The sequence below is a fragment of the Lepidochelys kempii genome, chromosome 3 (genome assembly GCF_965140265.1).
Source record: "Lepidochelys kempii isolate rLepKem1 chromosome 3, rLepKem1.hap2, whole genome shotgun sequence".
NCBI classification, from domain to species: Eukaryota; Metazoa; Chordata; order Testudines; family Cheloniidae; genus Lepidochelys; species Lepidochelys kempii.
In genome coordinates this window covers 153,716,993-153,737,049 of record NC_133258.1, presented here as the reverse complement: position 1 = coordinate 153,737,049, position 20,057 = coordinate 153,716,993, and the positions used below count along the sequence as shown (strand labels likewise).

Below are 20,057 nucleotides of genomic sequence, written 5' to 3'. Positions count from 1 at the left end.
AGGTTGAGAAATCAAAATCAGACACTCCAATGACAGGAAATTTCAAAAGCAAAAGTTGCTCCCAGCATAACTCAGCCCCATTGCACTGAAGTGTGTTTATAGACCTGTTTTCTCTTCTAAAATGTAAGCTACAATATATTATATACCCTAACATGTTGGATGGGTAGGGGGGCAAGAGTTAATATTGTGGCAGCAACCTTGTGTTTTGGAATTTCATAGAAATGGAGAAAGACAAATCCAGTTCAGCTCCTGGCCTTGCAGGATTTCCTGGCACCAATGACTGTTGCATTAAAAGGCAACCTTTTGCATTTCAAGTAAATGCAGCTGAACTGTGTTCTTGTGTAGTAATCTGCCTAACTTTGTGTGTTTCTTTCATCTTAGGGGGCTGGCGATAGTTTTGTGGGAGCACTGGCTTTCTTCATGGCTTGCTATCCCAATCTATCCATGGAAGAAGTGATCAGGAGGTCAAACTTCATCGCATCAGTGAGCGTCCAAGCATCAGGGACACAGTCTTCCTATCCCTACAGGAAGGACCTGCCACAGGATCTTTTCTAACTCATGGTGCAGACAGCTGCATGTATTGATTGTACAGTATCCCAGGCAAGGGAGTTCTGATTGTGCACAGGCAAGTTTTTTTTTCCCCCTAAGAGATTCCAGGTCCTCGGCTACTAAAGGAGTAGAGAGCAGGAAAGTCTTTACTCCCTTCTCAATCACTGATTCCCTGTTAGATTCTGGTCTATAGTAGAGCACTAGGGTTGCACTCTTTCATTCCAGCAAAATATCGTGGCTCTGTTCCTTGCCCTACACACTGTGCAGCACAACCCTTACTCTAATGGTAAAACTTAGTAGTCTATGTGTTCAACATTTCACTCCACAAAAACTCATGTCTATAAACTAAAGAGACATCCCATAATATGAGTAGGGATAACTGAGCTCTGAAATTCAGTGGCCTCCACAGACTTTGCTGTGCTCTCCACTAATTAAGATTCTCCTTGATTTTGCTGAAGTTTCAAATCTGGGAGATCGCTATTGAAATGTGAATAATAGTTAGCTTTGAGTTTTCAACCAAATTCCTATAGTTCTTGCTCTCCGCGGCAAGTGCCTTAGCCCAAAGTGTGACTCAACCACCATCTGCAGACCACACATACCAGCATGCAAAGTTCCATCTCATCCATAGTCCACTCAGACCACAATGAAACACTGCATGCCAGGTCCACATCTGCTAGTTATCTTTCTCTATTGCATGATGGCTGCAGTAGGCTCCATACTGTGTCCATTAGGTGAGGTTTTCTGGTTCTGGGCAAGCTGCTGATAGAGCCCTTAGGTGAGTGAGATGTACATACCAGTTTATTAACTGTTTAGTGTTCCGGGGAAACACATGCCCAGATGCCTAGTCTGTCTTATTTGGCGATAAACACAAATAAACTAGTTAAAGAACAAAATCAACCACAATGCACTAGTCAAAAAGCTGGCTTAGACATCTACTATAGGCCTACTCAGGCATGAATTCAGATGTGAAAAATAAGTCCTACATACATGAGCTTGATAAAAAGTTCTATTTTATGTGGGTCAGATCCTGATCTCACGGGAGTTTTGCCATTGGCTTCAAAGGCAGCAGCCTTTAGCTCTACAGGATGCTACAGGTCACTCTACTATAAGGCTATAAGCTCTGAAACACTAGTGATCCTATGGTTTCATGGGTCGATCGTGGTTTAGAATGCCTCTAGCAACCCTTCCACTGAAGTTCCCTTTTAGAAAATGTTAGAAAATTTTTTATTGCTATGTGAAACAATAGTTTCTTTAACAATTACAGCCAGTTTCACAATGGAAAACACAGACAATGGGATCTGCTATTTTAATTTTTTTTTATTGAAGACTGTAAAAATAACTCGAAGGATAAATAAATGTTGATGTGATGATCTATGTCCAGACACTAAAGACTTTTCTCTCTCTACATTGTTCTCATTCACAATGGCCTTCAAATCACAGGAGGCGTTGATTGAGTACATTTCCTCTCCTTTTAGCACACGCTGCAGGATTTCAGAAGCAGCATTCCGCCCACCCAAGAGTCCAACTCATGTATAAAACAAGTCCATTTACAAGGCGTTGTTCAGATGGAACGTATTTTTCTCTTCTCTGTGAAGAGAACACGTTGGTTCACTGTGGAGAGAAAGCAACTTGGTAGGAAAGCAAGTAAGTGTTAGGATTTACTAGAAAAAAAATCCATACACCCACCTCCTGCTGCCCTCCATGCTTAAACAAACACTGAACGAATGATTACTGGCACAGTGCCACTGCTGGCCAACCTGCTTTTAAAGGACTTTAGCTCTGCATTCATTTTACAACATATAACTTTTAGTACACAGGTGTCTATTTTACCCCATGAAGGACAAACATTAGGATCTAAGTGACTCTGAAAATGGAACCTTTTCACTCAACAGCTGCTTGCCATGTCTATTCTGAGTCAGTCTGCTCTGCATTGGGACACAAAGGTTTTTACGGCTTTTCTGCTTGTCTTAGCACTGCCGAGTCCAGACAGCTATGGGAAAGTAAACTGGATTCTAATCTGCCTCGCATATCAACAATCCTTCTTCAAGGACCACCTGCAGAATCTTTATTATAAGTGATGGGTGAACTACAAATTGAGCTGGACTGTAAATCCTCAACCTGAAGTCAGGAAAATCATTTTACTTCTAAATTGCACATGTGATATGGAAGTCACTAAGAGAATGAGCATGGGAAACTACAATGCCGTTTGTGCAACCACCTTTCAGCTTAACATGAATTTTAGTAACTTAACACTGAAAAATATGTAGGGCTGACATTGTGCACCACAGAGATAGAGGATTGAAGTAATTTTCCCAACATATCACAGCCTAGTTGTGACTGAAACCTTTACATTATGCACTGCAACCATCTGGGACTTTCTACCTCACTATAAAAAGTTCCCTAAATGCAGGTTCCATTGTTTATGAAATTCACTTCACCTTTTTTGTGTGTAAGTGCATACAGACAGAAAGTACATCAAATACGGTGTCTGGCCTCCATGGATGGCCAGACTCAAATTTACCTGCCTTTCACACATGCCTCAGCGTCTCGCTTTCCCTCTGGTATAGGCTATAGGAATTTTTTTTCCCCTCCACCAAATGTGAACCCCAGGCCATTCCAAGCTACCTCCCATTTCTATTCTATGGGTTGCATCAGGCTGTTCTGCCACCAAACTCCTGCTCGGCTAAGAACGCCACTCTATAGTGCACTGCACACAAACTGGATAGTAAAAAGAACAGGAGGACTTGTGGCACCTTAGAGACTAAAAATGTATTTGAGCATAAGCTTTCGTGAGCTACAGCTCACTTCATCGGATGCATTCAGTGGAAAATACAGTGGGGAGATTTATATACACAGAGAACATGAAACAATGGGTGTTACCATACACACTGTAACTAGAGTGATCAGGTAAGGTGAGCTATTACCAGCAGGAGAGAAAACAAACCTTTTGTAGTGATAATCAAGGTGGGCCATTTCCAACTGTTGACAAGAATGTGTGAGGAACAGTTGGGGGGGGAAAATAAACATGGGGAAATAGTACATATAGTACACAAATAGTACATTTCCCCATGTTTATTTTCCCCCCCCAACTGTTCCTCACACGTTCTTGTCAACAGTTGGAAATGGCCCACCTTGATTATCACTACAAAGGTTTTTTTTTTTCCCCTCTCCTGCTGGTAATAGCTCACCTTACCTGATCACTCTAGTTACAGTGTGTATGGTAACACCCATTGTTTCATGTTCTCTGTGTATATAAATCTCCCCACTGTATTTTCCACTGAATGCATCCGATGAAGTGAGCTGTAGCTCACGAAAGCTTATGCTCAAATACATTTTTAGTCTCTAAGGTGCCACAAGTCCTCCTGTTCTTTTTGCGAATACAGACTAACACGGCTGCTACTCTGAAAACTGGATAGTGTTTCTAGTGTGTGGGGGGGGAAGGGGGGAGGGGTTGGTTGTGGAATGTTCTGAAGCAATAAAGTTAATATGAAATTAATACACTCATTTTCCAACCCAGGAAATGAATCCCACCACCGCCTGATCTAAGGCTTTCCCTTGCACATGAAATTCAGTTTCTGCCAACATGAATATTTTTTGAGGAATTTGATTAAATCAGCTTGTATCTCCAGGAGCCTCTCTCCACAGGCATCAGACTCCTGCATTCTTAAGTCAGAGAATATCAGTGTTAATCTTCCACCAAGACTGCACTGAAGATAATATCCCATATGACTATCAGCCAAATGGCTACACTATATATTCAGAGCTATGTGGTTTTTTAAATTATGCCCTAGTTAAATATCAGATTACCAGGTGTTTTGCAGGAGGTACCTGGGAGCTGTACGGACTTAACTCTCCCATGCTATTTTAAGAGCTAAAGCAGGTTAGAATGTCCCCAACTTAGCCTTTAATGTGTTAGTTACAAATTGGTGCCTTCCCAAGTCACTTTTTAAAACACTTTTTTTTTAAAAAAAAAGAGGAACTCTTGGCAAGTGCTGTTGACACCCATGACTTACAATGAATCAGGTTTTAAATGATGGAGAGTGTTGAGAGTCAGAGGAACACAGCAGAACAGTGGAGAACTTTTCTCCAAACATGTGGGAACCTGCATTTATTTCTGTATTAGACATTGTTTAAATAGAAATATTTTAAATAGATTTCATCTTGACACTGTGATGAGAGTTTACTGCTCTTTTGGTTTAAGTGTCCCAACGAACTTCTCTGCAGCTGCGTAGCTCACTGCTGATTCTTACGAGACAGCCTAGTCTAGTAAACTGAGCATGGAAGTAGAATGTACGAATTCTAATCTCTGCTCTGCCACTGTCTTGCTGTGAGGTCTTGGGCAAGTCACTGCCTCATTGTGTCCGTGCCACAGTCTGTAAAATGGGGTTAATATTACCTCCTCCTCCACTGGGACATTTTAAGGAATAATACAGTGGTTTGAGCATGTAAAATGCTAAGTATTACTCTGCTTATACTCGATACATTGTTACATTCAACTGAAGAGAGAGCATGCATCTTCCAGACAGCATGTAATTTCTTAAGTTCTTACCAATGGGATCATATTTCAGCAGGACCAATTTCTCCTGTAGTCGGGCTCTCTTGATGTTGTAACAGTAGCCTGTCCCTGCTGCACTCACCATCCTCACAAGGATGTACCTAAAATGACAAGGGACATCATTATGGCCAAAGGCAGATGTATACAGCGGTGATGAACACTGTTTTTTAGTCAGTGTCTCCACTGCAGACATTCCCCTTTGACATGGGCAGTTAAGTGAACTGAGACACTTAATGTCACCATCTGTACCTATTAGGGACAATTTAGTGTCAATAAAATACTAAATTTAGCTGAGCTGTTACATGGGTTTGATTGCAAGAGTTGATGAGCAACTGCAACTTCAACAGATGTTGCCAATGCGCAGCTAAGCAACGCTGATGCACGAGTGTTGTAGGTCAGGAGACGAAGTTTTGGGAGCAGACCCTGGTTTCTCTCCCCAGGCCAGCAGGCACATCAGACAGGACAAGTATAAGGGAGGCAGTGAAAGCAACTTGAAATATTCACACTAAAGCTGCTCGGAAATCTTTGGTCCAAACAGTTTTCTGTTGGAAAAAGGTGTTTCAACACAACCACTTGTTTTTCTTATGAAAATCACGTTGACAAAATTTCCCACACAAAAAAACTCAAAACTATTTTTTATTTCCAAAACATTTCATTTCAAAATTAATTTTTCATTTTGAAAATTACGCCCCCCCCACCTCTCTGTTAGTTTTATAATATTTCATGATGTCTGCAGCATTTGTGCATAAGACAACGGGTCATATTCTGCCATGCCAAATACCACACCATAATACATGATACTTCTGCTGACATGGTCCAAATCAGAAATTTCAAAATATCAAATTTTCCTGTGAAACAGAAATTCCAAATTTTGATCAGCTCTAATTAAAACCTCCTACCAGCAAATCCATGAACAGCAAGGAACTCTGTCTGGAAAGGGCGATGGGAGGGACACAGGCAGAGAAGCTATTCATCTGAAAGAAGGCAGGGATTCAGGGAGCCTAAGAGGTGGCACTTGGAGTGAAGGGGAATCTATGGGCCAAGGGTGGGGAGGTTTGAAAACCACCCCACTAAAATCATGATGCTTTTAGAGTGCTGAGTCCATAGCAGGACTGTACGTTTCAACATCAGCCTCAGGTTAATTGCTATTGAATGGAACATAGACCATGGCCAAGAAAGTAGTTTTCATACTGAAATAAGATAAAGAAAAGATCTGCATACAACTGACTCAGTATGGCTCCTTTTTAGAAAGGGAACAGAGGATGATCATATTTAAAGGTATCCAGGTTATAGCCAATACAGTATCTCAGAATACAGAGCCCAACTGTCTCTTCCACTTGCACTGGGACCTAAAGCAGTATGCCCCTCACTCCATCTACATACAAAAAGGGAAAGCAGAGCCCCTCACGATGGTATGCCACAGAAACAGGTCAAGAGGTGGCAAGATTGGTGAGATGGTACTTCTCCAGAGCATCATGCCCTCGCAAACTCCCAGATGATGCTAACCCAGTGGAGGAGTTCGGGCAGCAGCCATGTACCGTAGAGAGAAGAAGAGGAGAAACTGGGGTATAATGTGAAGACAACTGAGCCTCCCTGCAAATCCATAAGTACTGCCAGCTCTCTGGTACTCCCCATGATCTCAGGGCATCTGGAGGTTAGGGAAGGAGGGTCAAGCCCCTTGACCATTTCTCCAGTGGTGATCTCTCCTCTTCCATCGCAATGAAATGATCTGAAGAAAGCATTGCAGGTAGAACCCACATTCAATTTCCTGGCTTACAGACAATATGATCCCTTGAAATTAAACAGAGAAAATCCCTATTTGCTCACCCATGCAATGTCACTCCCAACAGCATATACAGTACATATGGCTTTGCCTGGTCTGATTTAAAGTCTAGTTTTACATGAAAAAAAACATTCTTTCTTCCCCCCTCAAATGAAGGGTAACCACTAGACTTCCCTGAGCTAAAAGACCCAGTGAATGACCCAGTTTTCTGTCATCTCCTGTACACCCACTACAGGGATCAGGCATAGCACCTGTAACCATGTAGCAGACTCCTTCCCCCATACCTCTCCCACTTCCTCAAACACCTTCTGGTCAGTTTCCTCTTTCTAGCCCACTGATATCAATATAACCAGAGTTTGAAACTCTTATTTGGTACATGTCTGAGGGCAGGTTCTTTTTGAGTAAGACACTTTGTTATGAAAATTTCCAACTTAATCAGGCAACCCAAGCCAAATGCTCTAGTGAAGTGTAAGCAGAACAAGAAGGGAGGAAATCTAGGGGAGAGACCCAAAAAGGGAAAGCAAAGGGGCCGGAGGAGGACCAATAAAATGATGAAGAAAGAAGGGAAGAGAACACAAAACCAAAAAGAGAAGCACTTGGCTTTGAAAATAAATTTAGTTTCTTAATGAATAAAAAGGGGAGAAATACAAGATAAAAAAAGCCATAAAAAGCTTTTAGGTTAGTGAAGTTAATTGTATTTATACTTCCTCCTTGAGGAAACTTTACCATGCTCTGTTCATTGGTGGGAGGGGATGATGGCAGAACATGATTATTATTAAGGCTGGTGTCAAACTGAGACCCCTCCTATTGGGCATGTACTTTAAAACTGCACTTTGAATGTCAAGCCCTGACAATTCTGCAGAAACACCACGAGAGGAGAGACACTGCCAACCCAGCGGGTGCCTGGCACCAGCTTCATTTGGGGATGATTTTTAAATCTTCAACAAGAAGCATGCCAGGAGGTCCTCTTTCCAGAGCTTTCAAGTACGAACTATTACAGATCCATGCAGGAATGCACCTTCTGAGAACCAGGGGAAACAACAGGGATGTTTTAATGACAGTTCTTCGACAACAGAGCTTCTTTATCACTTTAGTCTCTTGGATTTGTCTAAATACCTTACAAATACAATTTTGGCCATAACTGTTCACCCCTCATATATATTTTCATTCATTCTTGTCTCCTTACTTATGGGGGAGCAAAGACAAATTTTTCCAGAGTCCTTTATTTCCTTCCCAGCCCCAGACTATGCCAATCTTCTTTTTAGCCCATGGGATCCGGATCTATCTTCCTCCACAGCCCATTAACACATTCTTGAGAGGGGCCAGGTGCTCAGAACTCTGTCTCTGCTGCACTTCCAGCCCAGACGGAGAATGTGTTAGAGCTTTGCCCTCGACAATAGTTACTTTATTAACTGAAAGTGATGGCACCCACCTTGAAACTTGTTCAGCAAAATAGACAAGCAACTGTTTTATGATCATTATACACAACAGCTACAGAAGTTCAGGGAACCATTCTATACTCTACTAGAAATGTAATGCTGATAAAAACACCACACGCATTAGCCTGGACCCCATAGAGGTCCAAACTAACCACATATGCATACAGATTGCCCTCACTTAATGAATGAGGCTCGGCAAGTACGTGACTATGAGGATCCCTCAGAGAGTCTCTCTAATTGTCCTGTTCAGGGAAGAGGGTTGCCATGGAGTTCCCCCCCTAAAGTGCACCACAGGGTTGGACTCAACCCTCTCAGGTCATCCAGGGGACAAGACTATGTGCATGGAGGCCCTGTGCTTCTTCACTGTCTCACCCAGCTTCTTGGAGCTCTGCTGCCAGGGATCCCTCTGCAATGGCTGCCTTCAGAAACTCCATTAAAATTAGATCCCCACCACAGAGACGACACTACAGGAAAAGCAGCACAGCCCCAGGGCTCTAGAACTTACTCAAATAATTCTTCCAGGATGAGTTCATTGATGTGCACCCTGCCAGATCCTGCCTCCACCCAAAAAGGGTCATTCACTCCCCAATGCTACCTCCGTGCAGAATCTAACCCTGGGGAATACCCTTCAAGGGGACAGTACTGCAGATCTCCCATTCCAGAGAGTGGGGGAGAGATTACATGCAAAGGAGATGCAGTCTAGCTCCTAGGTTGAAGAACGACAAATACTTCATGTACATTCAGAGATTCTTTTCAGAGTAGCAGCCATGTTAGTCTGTATTCGCAAAAAGAAAAGGAGTACTAGTGGCACCTTAGACGCTAACCAATTTATCTGAGCATAAGCTTTATGCATCCGATGAAGTGAGCTGTAGCTCACGAAAGCTCATGCTCAAATAAATTGGTTAGTCTCTAAGGTGCCACAAGTACTCCTTTTCTTTTTGCAAATACAGACTAACACGGCTGTTACTCTGAAACCTGAAATAAAGAAAAGGAGTATTAGTGGCACCTTAGACGCTAACCAATTTATCTGAGCATAAGCTTTATATATTCGATGAAGTGAGCTGTAGCTCACGAAAGCTTATACTCAAATAAATTGGTTAGTCTCTAAGGTGCCACTAATACTCCTCTTCTTTATTTCAGGTTTCAGAGTAACAGCCGTGTTAGTCTGTATTTGCAAAAAGAAAAGGAGTACTTGTGGCACCTTAGAGACTAACCAATTTATTTGAGCATGAGCTTTCGTGAGCTACAGCTCCCTTCATCGGATGCATACCGTGGAAACTGCAGCAGATATTATATACACACAGAGATCATGAAACAATATCTGCTGCAGTTTCCACGGTATGCATCCGATGAAGTGAGCTGTAGCTCACGAAAGCTCATGCTCAAATAAATTGGTTAGTCTCTAAGATGCCACAAGTACTCCTTTTCTTTTTTCTTTATTCAGAGATTCTGTGAGAACCCCATATTTGTGTATCATTGTAGGATGCAACTGTGGGAAGCAGATCATTTGGAATAGCTCAAACCAGTAAAATGTCACTTACTTGGATTTGCTCTTGGCCACTGTTTGTGGAGCACAATGATGAAAGGAAGAAAAAGAAAGAAAGTTACATTACCATCTTGTTTTCTTTTAACTATTAACATATAAAAATGATTACAGCTTTGCACAAAAGCTGCTTTTGGAACAGTCCCAGAGCAGCCAGGCAAAGACAATCAGTTGTAAAGGAGATTCCTCTTGCCTTGTATAGCTAGACCACGCCAAAATCCAGCTTTATTTCCCCCATCATATCATTTTAAAAATCATTTGTGCAGTGCCTAGCCCAGTAGGCCCTGGCCCGCTTGTACCCTCCGGGCAATACTGCAAGGTAAGTAAAAGTGTAGCAAAATCCACTTTATGTTCTGTCTGCACAATCAAAGCTCTTGTTCAAGCCCCTAGTAGTTCTGACTACTCCCACTTCAGGTTCTTTCAAAATACTGTGAAGATCAGATCCCTTGTCCCTATGTCACTTCACTCTCAGAATCCCTCCACGGGCTTCCTGTTTTCCACTGCATAAAAGCTCAAGCTTCTTGCACTCACATTTAAGGCCCTTCTCAGCTCTGCCTTTTTCTTCTATTTCTTTATCTTAATCTCTTAAGCCCCTCCAGCACTTTAGCAACACTCATTTATCCACTTCTCCCACCAATATAGGCATTCTGCGCCTTTCACAAAGAATGCCTTTTCTGAACTGAAACATAAGGCAGCTACCCTCCTCTTCAAATCTCTCTCTAAAACCCATTTTTGATGGAACACCTACAAGAAATCACACAACCAATGATGAGCTGAGGAATGGGCAGGATCCCTGGCAGATCCTGTCTCCACCCAAATGGGGTCATCCACCCCCCACTACTACCTCCATGCAAATCCAATCCTGGGAAATGCCCTCCATGGGGACATTACTCCACAGAGTAAGGGAGGGATCCACAAGCACATGAGCTTATGTTACCATCTTCCTTCATTGAGATTCTTACCCTCACAAGAATATTTTCTTAAATTAGACAGGAAACCCTTTGGGGCATGAACTGTCCCCGACTGTCTGTTTATACAGCCCTCAACGCAGAGGGGCCCAATCCAGAATCTGTAATAATAAGTAATAACGCAGCACACATGTCACCACAGGTAATGCCCCAAAAGTTACCTTATATTGGACATTCCGGTTTCATTTATAATGTATTTGTATTGCAGTAGCACCTATGGGGGCCCCACTCAGGGACCATGAGCTCAATGTACTAGATATTATACAAATGCAGAACAAAAAGATGGTCCCTGCCTCAAAGATTGTAGAATCTAAGTAATGTTTTTAACTATTTCCTTTTCTTTCATTCTTTTAACCAAGCATTTCTTTCACAGTTGCTGACAGCAGTTTATGGAATTCAGATATTTTATCTCCCTGCCCTTTTAAGTTTTCAATCCACACTTGGGCCTATTCTGACATGTCCATATAGGTTTCCAGATGACCAGGGACTCAGCCAAGTTCAGGATTAGGGTCCTCGTCATCCAATGGCCAAACCATCCGTTCATTTTTAAAATGACTTAACTCACAGGTAAACTTTGACTAAGATGTGACATTTCTAGAAATTAAATACTGTTAGCCCTGTAATCGCTCGCTCGCAGCTGGGGCTTTGAACAACTCCTGGGACGACACGGCTGGTTGACAGATACGTGCCTGAGAAGCAGAAGGGAAAGACCAGCCAAGCCACTCGGGCAGATCTCTTTAAAAATTCACCTGCAGCCCCCACCCCCCCTTTCTTGCTACAGTCACTGCGGCCTCCACCTGCCCCCCTCTGCAGCGGCGGCCGAGGAGCTGCTGGAGCAGGCAGGGCGAGGTGCCCCCTGGGCCACTCCTCCCTCGCAGCTCGCTGGGGTGACGTCGGCTAGCAGGGGGCGCCGCAATGCCCGCCGGGAGAGGTAGGGCCGATGAGGGAGGAGCAGTAGCGCAGCCTGGGCCCAAGCGCGTCCCTGACACCGTCAGGCCCCAGCCGCCCCCCGCTGCCCCTCGCTCCTCCCCCGCCGCCCCAGCTAGCGGCAGCTGCGCGGAGCCGGATCCCCTTCCTCACTCACAGGCGGCCACCGTCAGGAACATGGCGCCCACTCCGCCGGGAGACTCCTTCGGCCGGCTCCGGAGCCCAGAAGCACCGCCACAACCACTTCCGGGGGGCGCGGGCGCAACTGCTTCCGGGGCACTAGAGGGCGGCCGGGCAGACGGAGAGGACGGGGCGGGTGACGCTGAAGCCCCGCCCTTTGAGCTCGCGCCAGGGCGCAGCCAAGCCCGGCGGCGGCCGCGGTAACCGCTAGAAGGCCACGCCTCCCCATCCCAATGGGCGGGGCTGCCCAGGCCTTTGCACCATGGTTCCTGCTCCACCTTGTGAGTTCTCCCGGGCTTGGGCCTGGGCGGTGCTTGGACCCCCGTTGTGCTCGGCGCTGGACAGACACAATGAAGGCGCTCGCCGTCTAGGACGGGGGCAGGTCAGCATCTCCTGAGAGATGCCTCCTGGCTTGGGGGAAGAGAGCAGGGCCATGCAGCGAGCCCAGCTCCTTGGAAGGCCTGGGAGCAGCTGAGCTTTCTGGAGAACCAGCGCGCACCAGAGGGCGGGAATACATTTTCTGTATAATATTAATAGATTTTTTTTCAAGGCCTGGAGGGGTCATTCTGATAACTGAGGCTCACCTGCACAACAGGCCGGAGAAGCTGGCCTGCTACCTCCTGTATCTAGTCCGGGGTGAGGAACCTACGGCCTGTGGGCCGGATCTGGCCCTTTGGTTAATTTCCTGTGGTGCTCCCCCACAGGGCTGGAGCCCTGAGCGCAAACTTGCTGTGCTGTGGGGGGAAGCCCCGAGCCTCTGCACCCCCCTGCAGGGCTGGAACTGTGAGGCTGGCTCCTCTCCTGCCCTGCTGTGGGGGGGGGGGGAAGCCCCTAGCCTTTGCACACACACCCCCACCCCACCCCTGGCAGGTGAGTGGCCCACGATTGATTTTTTTTTTTTTTTTTTGTGGGTCAATGGCCTGTGACAGAAAAAGGGTTCCCCACCCCAATCTAGCCCATCACGGAAATAAGATCTGGGACTGCCACAGCTACTGAGCTGGGACAGTCCATGTGTTCTGTCCCCTGTGCTTACTCATGATTGCTTCAGCCACCATTCACAAATTGCTGTTGATTCCCATACAGGGCTGCTAAACTTTGCAATACTTGGTGTTTTTCTAAAAGCTGCAGCTACTGGAGTCCTGTGATTACATGAGAAGATCAGCTTTCATTTTAAAAAAAAATAGAAGCAACTTCTGGCTCTCTTGGTAGTGATGAAAAGCTTAAAAATGTGACATCCTCCCCCAAGCCTCAAAAAATAAATTTAAAAAACCTAGAGTTTTTGCTTTGTTTTAATCTCACAATGTTTACGTTGATCTTGTTATTTTTGAGGCCTAACTCATCATTTTTGAGTGCTTGTAGTTTAGCAGTACGGCTTTAAACATAGACCCTTTTGACTGATGATATAACAAATCTCTCATGTCCAAAAAAGAAGTACAGTATAGTACATTATGCTGTATTATACAAGCCTTACCCAAGGCTATGCAGGGTTAAATTGGGATTTTCAAAGGAGCCAAAGGGCATTAATTGCAATTCAATGGGAGTTGGGTGCTATAGCCCTTTAGGCCCCTCTGAAGATCCCAGTCTAGATCATAAATAACTCAGTAGTAGCTCCAGAGTGAAATTAACAGGCTTAGGCAAGGGAGATGTGGAATACTTCCAAAGGAGATTTGAAATGAGATGGAGTGGATGAGATGGAGGTACATGGAATGGCTGGTTCTGAAGAGTTCCATAGGCTGGGTTCGCTACATTTGCTGCCAGTTGAAGACACAACAGACCCAAAGGGGAGATTAATTATTGCACTTCAGTTTTTTTAAATGACTTGCACAATAAATACGAGCAGGGATATGAAAACATATGAACATTTCTGTATAATTGAGGAACGTTATGACTCAAGGAACTAATAACAGAGAAGTGGCACTAGGCTGCTAGTCTGAATCTATGCCAGGTCTCTAGTGACTAACAGCTGTTATTGTGAGATTGCAGTCTGGGAGCCTCTGATCTGATTCACAGTGATCTCAGGCATTGTAACCCACTGGTCAGCGGGTGTATCGTGTCCCTTATCCACAGGGATATGGGGCTGTTACAGAACCTAGCTCCTTAGCTCAAGCTGTACAGATTCATGCTTTCAACTCTGGAGGTCTGCAGTATCAGTCCCCACATAAATGGGGATTCAGTCCTAAACTGCTGTGGGAGTTACATGCAATTATGTGGAACAAGCTCCCTCGGTCAAGACACTGGCCAGTGCATGCTACATACATCCACTGGGCAAAAGAAGCCCACAGCAGTTTGAATCCCAGACAAACTCCAACTTACATGGCAGCTGCCATTGTGGCTTACACCAGAGATTGAACTGGGGGCCTGGCCCAAGTCCCTACAGCTGGAGCTAAAGAGCTGAGAGTTGTAACAGGCCCATTTCCTCTGTTGATCAGGCACAGAAGGGGACACATAACACCCAGTGGGTTACCCCATCACCACAATTGTCAATGCTTCGTGTACTGCCTGCTTGTTTAGTATTCTGATATGTTATAGGATTGCTCTTTCTTGAGTATTTTTCAGAGTGGCCTAGGGAGTTCAGATAGGCACCTCTTGTTATTTTAAAATGTGTAAATAAAAGGCACTGTTGCTGGCTGTGGGTCAATAAATTAAGGAATGAATTATGTGTGGAAATTGATCTCTCTGGCCTGTAAAGACCTCAAGGTCAGGGCTAAGGTGATTTGAGATGCATTTAATAACCTCAGCTCCATTTAAGGTGCAGTGTAAAGGTGCTTTTGTTACCTGCATCCTCTAAAATGCTAGCTTTGTAATATTAGTACATCCCAGTAACAGGGGCTCCTACCAGCTGACTGAATAGACCTTTTGTTTCCTGTGAGGTGCTGAGCTCACTCAGTGCTCAGCACTTCACAGGAGCAGGTGCTGATTGCCCATGACTAGGACTGTGGCTCCAAGCCTTGGAAACCCCATCACCTGGCAATTTTGTATATCTGACTAAAAGAATTTCTTCTTATAGCTTGGGCACCCCCATTCAATTGCTAGAATTCTAATGGAAGATACAGGACTAAATTCAGCCTTGTCATAAGGAGATGCAATTCCAGCTGAAGTCAATGGAAGTTGTGCATGATTACACCAAGGCTGAATTCGCCTGTAGTTGGGCAGGTGGCAAGCTCAGAGTACTGCATGTTAAACAAAACAAACATGTTTGAATTTTGCCTTGTCCTTTGCATATTCATTGTTCATCTTTCATCTACGTGTTGCAAGTTGCTATAGAATGAGATTGTGAGCTATCAGACAGAGACTGTCAGAACCATACGTTTGTATAGCACAAGGGTCTCAAACGACCACGAGGGCCACATAAGGACTAGTACATTGGCCCAAGGGCTGCACCACTGACCGCCCCCCCCCCCGACTGCCCTGCCCCCGCCCCCACTCTACCCCTTCTGTGAGGCCCTGCCACTGCCCTGCCTCTTCCCGCCCCTTCCCTGCCCCCATTCCAACCCCTTCCCTGAAATCCCCACCCCAACTCTGCCCCCTCCCTGCCCCCAGGGGGTGCAGGGTGGGCAGGGGACTCAGGGCAGGGGGTTGGGGTGCAGCAGGGGGCTTAGGGCAGGGGGTTGGGGTGCAGGAGGGGTGTGGGGTGCAGCAGGGGGCTCAGGGCAGGAGGTTCGGCTTCAGAAGGGGTTCGGGGGGCAGGTCCAGCCCGGCGCCTACCGGCGGCAGGACAGGGCAGGCTCCCTGCCTGCCTGCCCTGCCCCCACGCCGCTCCGGGAAGCAGCCGGGACCGGGGGGGGGGAGGGGGAGGGGGCACAGGGGTCTGTGTGTTGCCCTGGCCGCTCCTCCAGTTACCTCCCCCAAAGCTCCCATTGGCCGCAGTTCCCCGTTACCGGCCAATGGGAGCTTCAAGGGAGGTACCTGGAGGAGTGGCCAGGGCAACACACAGACCCCTGTGCCCCCTCCTCCCCTGGGTCCCGGCCGCTTCCCGGAGCGGCGCAGGGGCAGGGCAGGCAGGCAGGCAGGGAGCCTGCCCTGCCCCCAGTGCGCGCCGGGCCGGAGCCGCTCTAGGTAAATGCTGGAGGGGCAGGGGTACCACGGGGAGCTGGCGAGCTGCTGAAAATAACCCTGCAGGCCATGTGTTTCAGACCCCTGGTATAGCATCTAGCACAGGGGAGCCCAGATCCCTGTTTGAGGCCCTTTGGCCCTACAGCAATACAAATAAGAACAGTAATACAACTATCAACGGTAATGTCAAAAGAACTCTAACAGGTACACTCTATCACAGAGTGGGATATATCTGGTTCAAATTATAAATTCCATTTTGTAGAAGGAATGCCATTTTGTGATATGTGCTGAAGAACCAAAGGCAGGGTTATTATGAGGTATTCTAGATAGCTAGTATACCCAGGAAAGATGCTTGACGCCTGATTGAAGGACTATGACTCAGAAGCCATCACAGAGCAATCTAGGACCATTAAGTTGGATTGTCTGTTAACTACTGGCCCAACCCCATAGAACAATGGATTTTCGACATTGGGGTGCCAGCATGGCCGGGGGTTCTGCTGCTTCTCAGCCTGATGGCCACATGGCCAAAGGGAGAGAGACTGTATTTAAGAAGGGGTTTCTCTTCTCTGAAAAGTGGGAGTCACCCATCGCTGCATGCAAGAAGAGGCTGGAGAGAGATGGAAGGCCGGAGAGACGCTGCCTAGCCTGAAATGCTGACAAAACTCACAGAATAGGTGAGATCAGACTATTGGAGGGTACATCTCTGGACTTTTATTATTTTGCAAAGGTCTGTAATGCTTTAGAGCATTTAAAGAGTAAAGTGGTTGTGGTTAAGAAATTCTTTGCTAAGCCTATATTCCTTGCTTTCCTGCCCCATTGTCCCTGAAGGGGGTTAAATGAGAAGCCAGAGGGCTCACATCTAGGTAGAACTCTGGGGGAGCACGAGTAAGCAACTAAGGGGGTTGGGAGGTCTGAGACACTGGTTTTGGGGCGTAGGGCGACTGGATGCCATCATGTCCCAAAGAAGGGCATCACACTAGAGATTTGAGCCTGTGAGTATGTCCTGGAATTTCAGAGCTAGAAACAGTAACTAGGCTCCATCCAGACTCAGTTGGCTTAGGAGCACATGGGACTCAACGACTGGATCCACTCGCAATAGACTCGCAATTTCTATACAGAGGGGCACCTGGTCAGGGTGTAACACATACAGTAGCAATTTCTATGCATGAGCATGAGAGGAAGGATGAAAGCAGTGGATCACAAATCAGGTGACCTGGGTTCTTTTCCTTTCTCTGCTTCAGACGTATGTGACCTTAGGCACATCCCTGAGCCTCTGGGTGCCTCAGTTTCCTTCTCTGTAGAACAGAGACGCTATTAGATGCTTGTGTTACGAGATGTTATGAAGCTACACCCGTTAATACTTGGGAGGTGCTCAGATGTGATGTTGCTGTGTGCAATAGCAAAGTTTTTAAATAAATAACAGGGGACATTTCAAGTTCTCCTACCCTCTTGGGTAATAAACTGTAAGTCAGGAGGATATTACACTTTAAAGAATTGACAATGGATCCAGCACTTATTTTCTCTCCTAGTCAGATAAACTGTTAATGTAGGAATTAAAGTCCTTGAGTATTCAGCAATTAACTGTACAACAAAAATATGTCAGCTTGACATGCTGAAAGCAAGCTAACAAGACTAAGATGGAATGCATAATAACATCCAGTTAATGTGATATTATGTGGCATGAAAACAAATGGCTGACAGTAAAAAGACTGGAGTAACATGACATCCTCTCTGGGAAAGCACTTCTGTGTGTGTTGGGAGGCACCCTTGATTTCGGTTGACATGTTCCTTGTTTCAATTCAGTTATACCAAATTCTTTTTTAATGCTACAAATGTTCTGATCTGTACTCTTAGTACTTCAGAAATACAAATCCATTAGTCACATAATCGTTTGCCTGCAAATATCAGAGTGAGAGAGAGCAAAATATTCAGGATGATAAAATGCTACTATTGTTGGATTTCTCCTCTTTGATCCCCTTTGCTGCCTCAGTCAAAATAACATAACTGAAAAGGGATCAGTTTGCCAGCCTCCTGATTTAACTGCCAGGCACAAAAGCAACATTAAAGATAGTTTTTAAATTAAATTGGGAATTAAATATTTGTACAAAGATACCATCAAACAGAGTTTTTACTGGGTTTTTTAAATATCCTGTCTGGTGGCAAAAAAAAATTGTTCCAATGACATTTTTTCTGCTTTGCAGCAACAAGGGCCATATAAATATAGATTAGACTAGAATTCAGCATTCCTCACCTTCCGCTTTTATAACCTCTTCTTTAGACAGCTTTATACAGGCATCAGCGAAAAACACGGAGTTGAAAACTTTCCTGTATGACAAGGTGGTGAGAGCATAACACATCTAGGATGGCAGCTGTCACTGATAACCTGAGAGAGAGGAAGTGTTCTCTATTGTCTAGAGCGAAAGTGAGGGAGTCAGGAACTTGGATTCTGTTCCCAGCTCTGATCCTGATTCACTGTGTGAGTTTGGACAAGTCACTTAATGGCTCTCTGCCTCAGTTTCTCTCCCCAGCTGTAAAACAGGGGTGATAATATTTATTTTGCTGGTGAGCTGTGAGGCTTAGTCCTTGAGTCTGCAGCTGACTGCACAGACAGACTGCAGCACCCAGGCAAAGTACAGTGTTGTATTAAGTGCTATTAGTACAGTACTGTGAGATCCTTGGAGATGTGTTATGCAAATACCAAGTTCTCCTTCGATGTTGCCTAGAGAAACCAAGCCTGATGAACTGTAGCACCAGCCCAGATAATTCTGGGACTATTTGAAAAGAGAAGTCACTCATGGCTACAGAGGAAAAGCTGCCAGCGCCCAATAAATCAGCGTTATTCAGAATCAAACATGGTTTTTTTTGTTAGCTAGAGACACGATGAATTGTCCTGTTCTGATCTAACTGACCTTTGCCTTTTGTTTGACCCCATTTTGCTTTCAGTAGACGATTGGATCTTCATTCTTTGCCAGGAGAGTGTGGCTAGATTCCTGGCACGGTCTAAGAAGGCAAGGGACTCACCTGCAGTATTGGCAGAGGCAATACTTCACCTGCACATGACAGTTGAGGTGAATCACCATTTGGGAAAAGCAATAGGGAGAGGGTCAGCAGGCTAAATATATCTGCAGAGCATTGTAAATATTGGCTTGGCACTATATTTTATACATGAGTGACTGTCAGTTACAATATCTTGCTAAATAAATATTGGAAACAAACTATCAGTGTCCTCAGTCCTTGCAGAAGCTCCACCAATCCTATGGGATTTCCCACAAAAACAAGCAAACAACTAACCCAGGCAAATGCTCGCAGCTCAGGTGATACGCAATATCATCTCCTGCAGGACCCTATGTTCTCCCCTCTCTGTGCTTGTTACAACTTAGCAGGATCCTTCTCTCAGCACTGCTAAGCACACACAGACACCATTGTACAAATCACGGATCCGGATACTAACTGGGTTTTGGAATTCTTTCTGCATATCTGCATCCAGTATCCCAGCACAGCCAGGCTGGGAGAAGAAGGTGAGAATTAGCTCACTATTGTTATTATTAAAGCCGGGCTGGACAGGCAAGGTTAACGATAGAGAGAGCCCTTTAAATTGTTAGATCAATTTGAGTCAGGTTGATAGTAACCAAAAGTCATTTTCAGCTGCTGGCTGTTCAATGGCCTGTTTGAAAGGAGCTGGTGATCGTTCTCAATCCAGTTCTTAAAGATGTTCACATCACAAAAACTATCTTTGATCTCTTGCTGACAACATCAACAGCAAAGCCAATGACTGAATGGACCTGGAAGACTTTCCCCACTCAGCCCTAGAGTGGATCCCTCCAAATCAGGTGTGGGGCAGACTGGTAGGCCAGGCTGGAGCACCCGTACATTTGCACTGCCCATGCTTTGCCTGTTCTCTGTTTATCGAGTATGGAATGTCAGTCTCTGGGTCTGTTACCTCTCACTAACACGGAAGTCACTCAGATTTAAGGGGGAAAAACAAAGGCAGCAATTGCCAGTTTCCTTGCGCAATTTTTAAACACCCGTTTCCCAATTCTGATGGCCCAGCAAAGAGCAT

At 45.2% G+C, this 20,057-nt stretch overlaps 2 protein-coding genes and 1 long non-coding RNA gene across 7 annotated transcripts in view; 2 read left to right on the top strand and 1 right to left on the bottom strand.

The window, feature by feature from the left end:
- RBKS (ribokinase) overlaps positions 1-1,919 on the top strand; it is a 113,386-nt gene extending 111,467 nt beyond the window's left edge. For all 5 annotated transcript variants that reach the window (XM_073338606.1, XM_073338602.1, XM_073338604.1 and 2 more), the window contains one exon: positions 382-1,919. In XM_073338606.1, coding sequence (XP_073194707.1) covers positions 382-555 — 174 coding nt within the window. In that variant the 3' untranslated portion in view covers positions 556-1,919. The remainder of the gene's footprint in view (positions 1-381) is intronic.
- On the bottom strand, positions 1,849-12,141 carry MRPL33 (mitochondrial ribosomal protein L33). The gene is made up of 4 exons (XM_073338607.1): positions 11,922-12,141; positions 9,868-9,886; positions 5,099-5,205; positions 1,849-2,160 (listed from the first exon to the last, which is right to left on the bottom strand). Exons 1-4 carry the CDS (start codon positions 11,941-11,943, stop codon positions 2,111-2,113), a joined length of 198 nt encoding a protein of 65 aa, XP_073194708.1. The 5' UTR covers positions 11,944-12,141; the 3' UTR covers positions 1,849-2,110.
- Positions 11,871-19,414, top strand: LOC140909407 (uncharacterized). Its single transcript, XR_012158202.1, has 3 exons — positions 11,871-12,225; positions 16,572-16,671; positions 18,941-19,414. It is a non-coding gene; the product is annotated as an uncharacterized lncRNA (long non-coding RNA).
- Positions 19,415-20,057: the final 643 nt, after the last annotated feature.

Excerpts from the sequence above, each read along its gene's own strand:
- MRPL33 (XM_073338607.1), bottom strand. The coding sequence starts at position 11,943 with ATGTTCCTGACGGTGGCCGCCT. Across the intron at positions 2,161-5,098 it reads GCTGAAATATGATCCCATTG|TGAACCAACGTGTTCTCTTC; the intron begins GTAAGAACTTAA and ends TTCTCTCCACAG.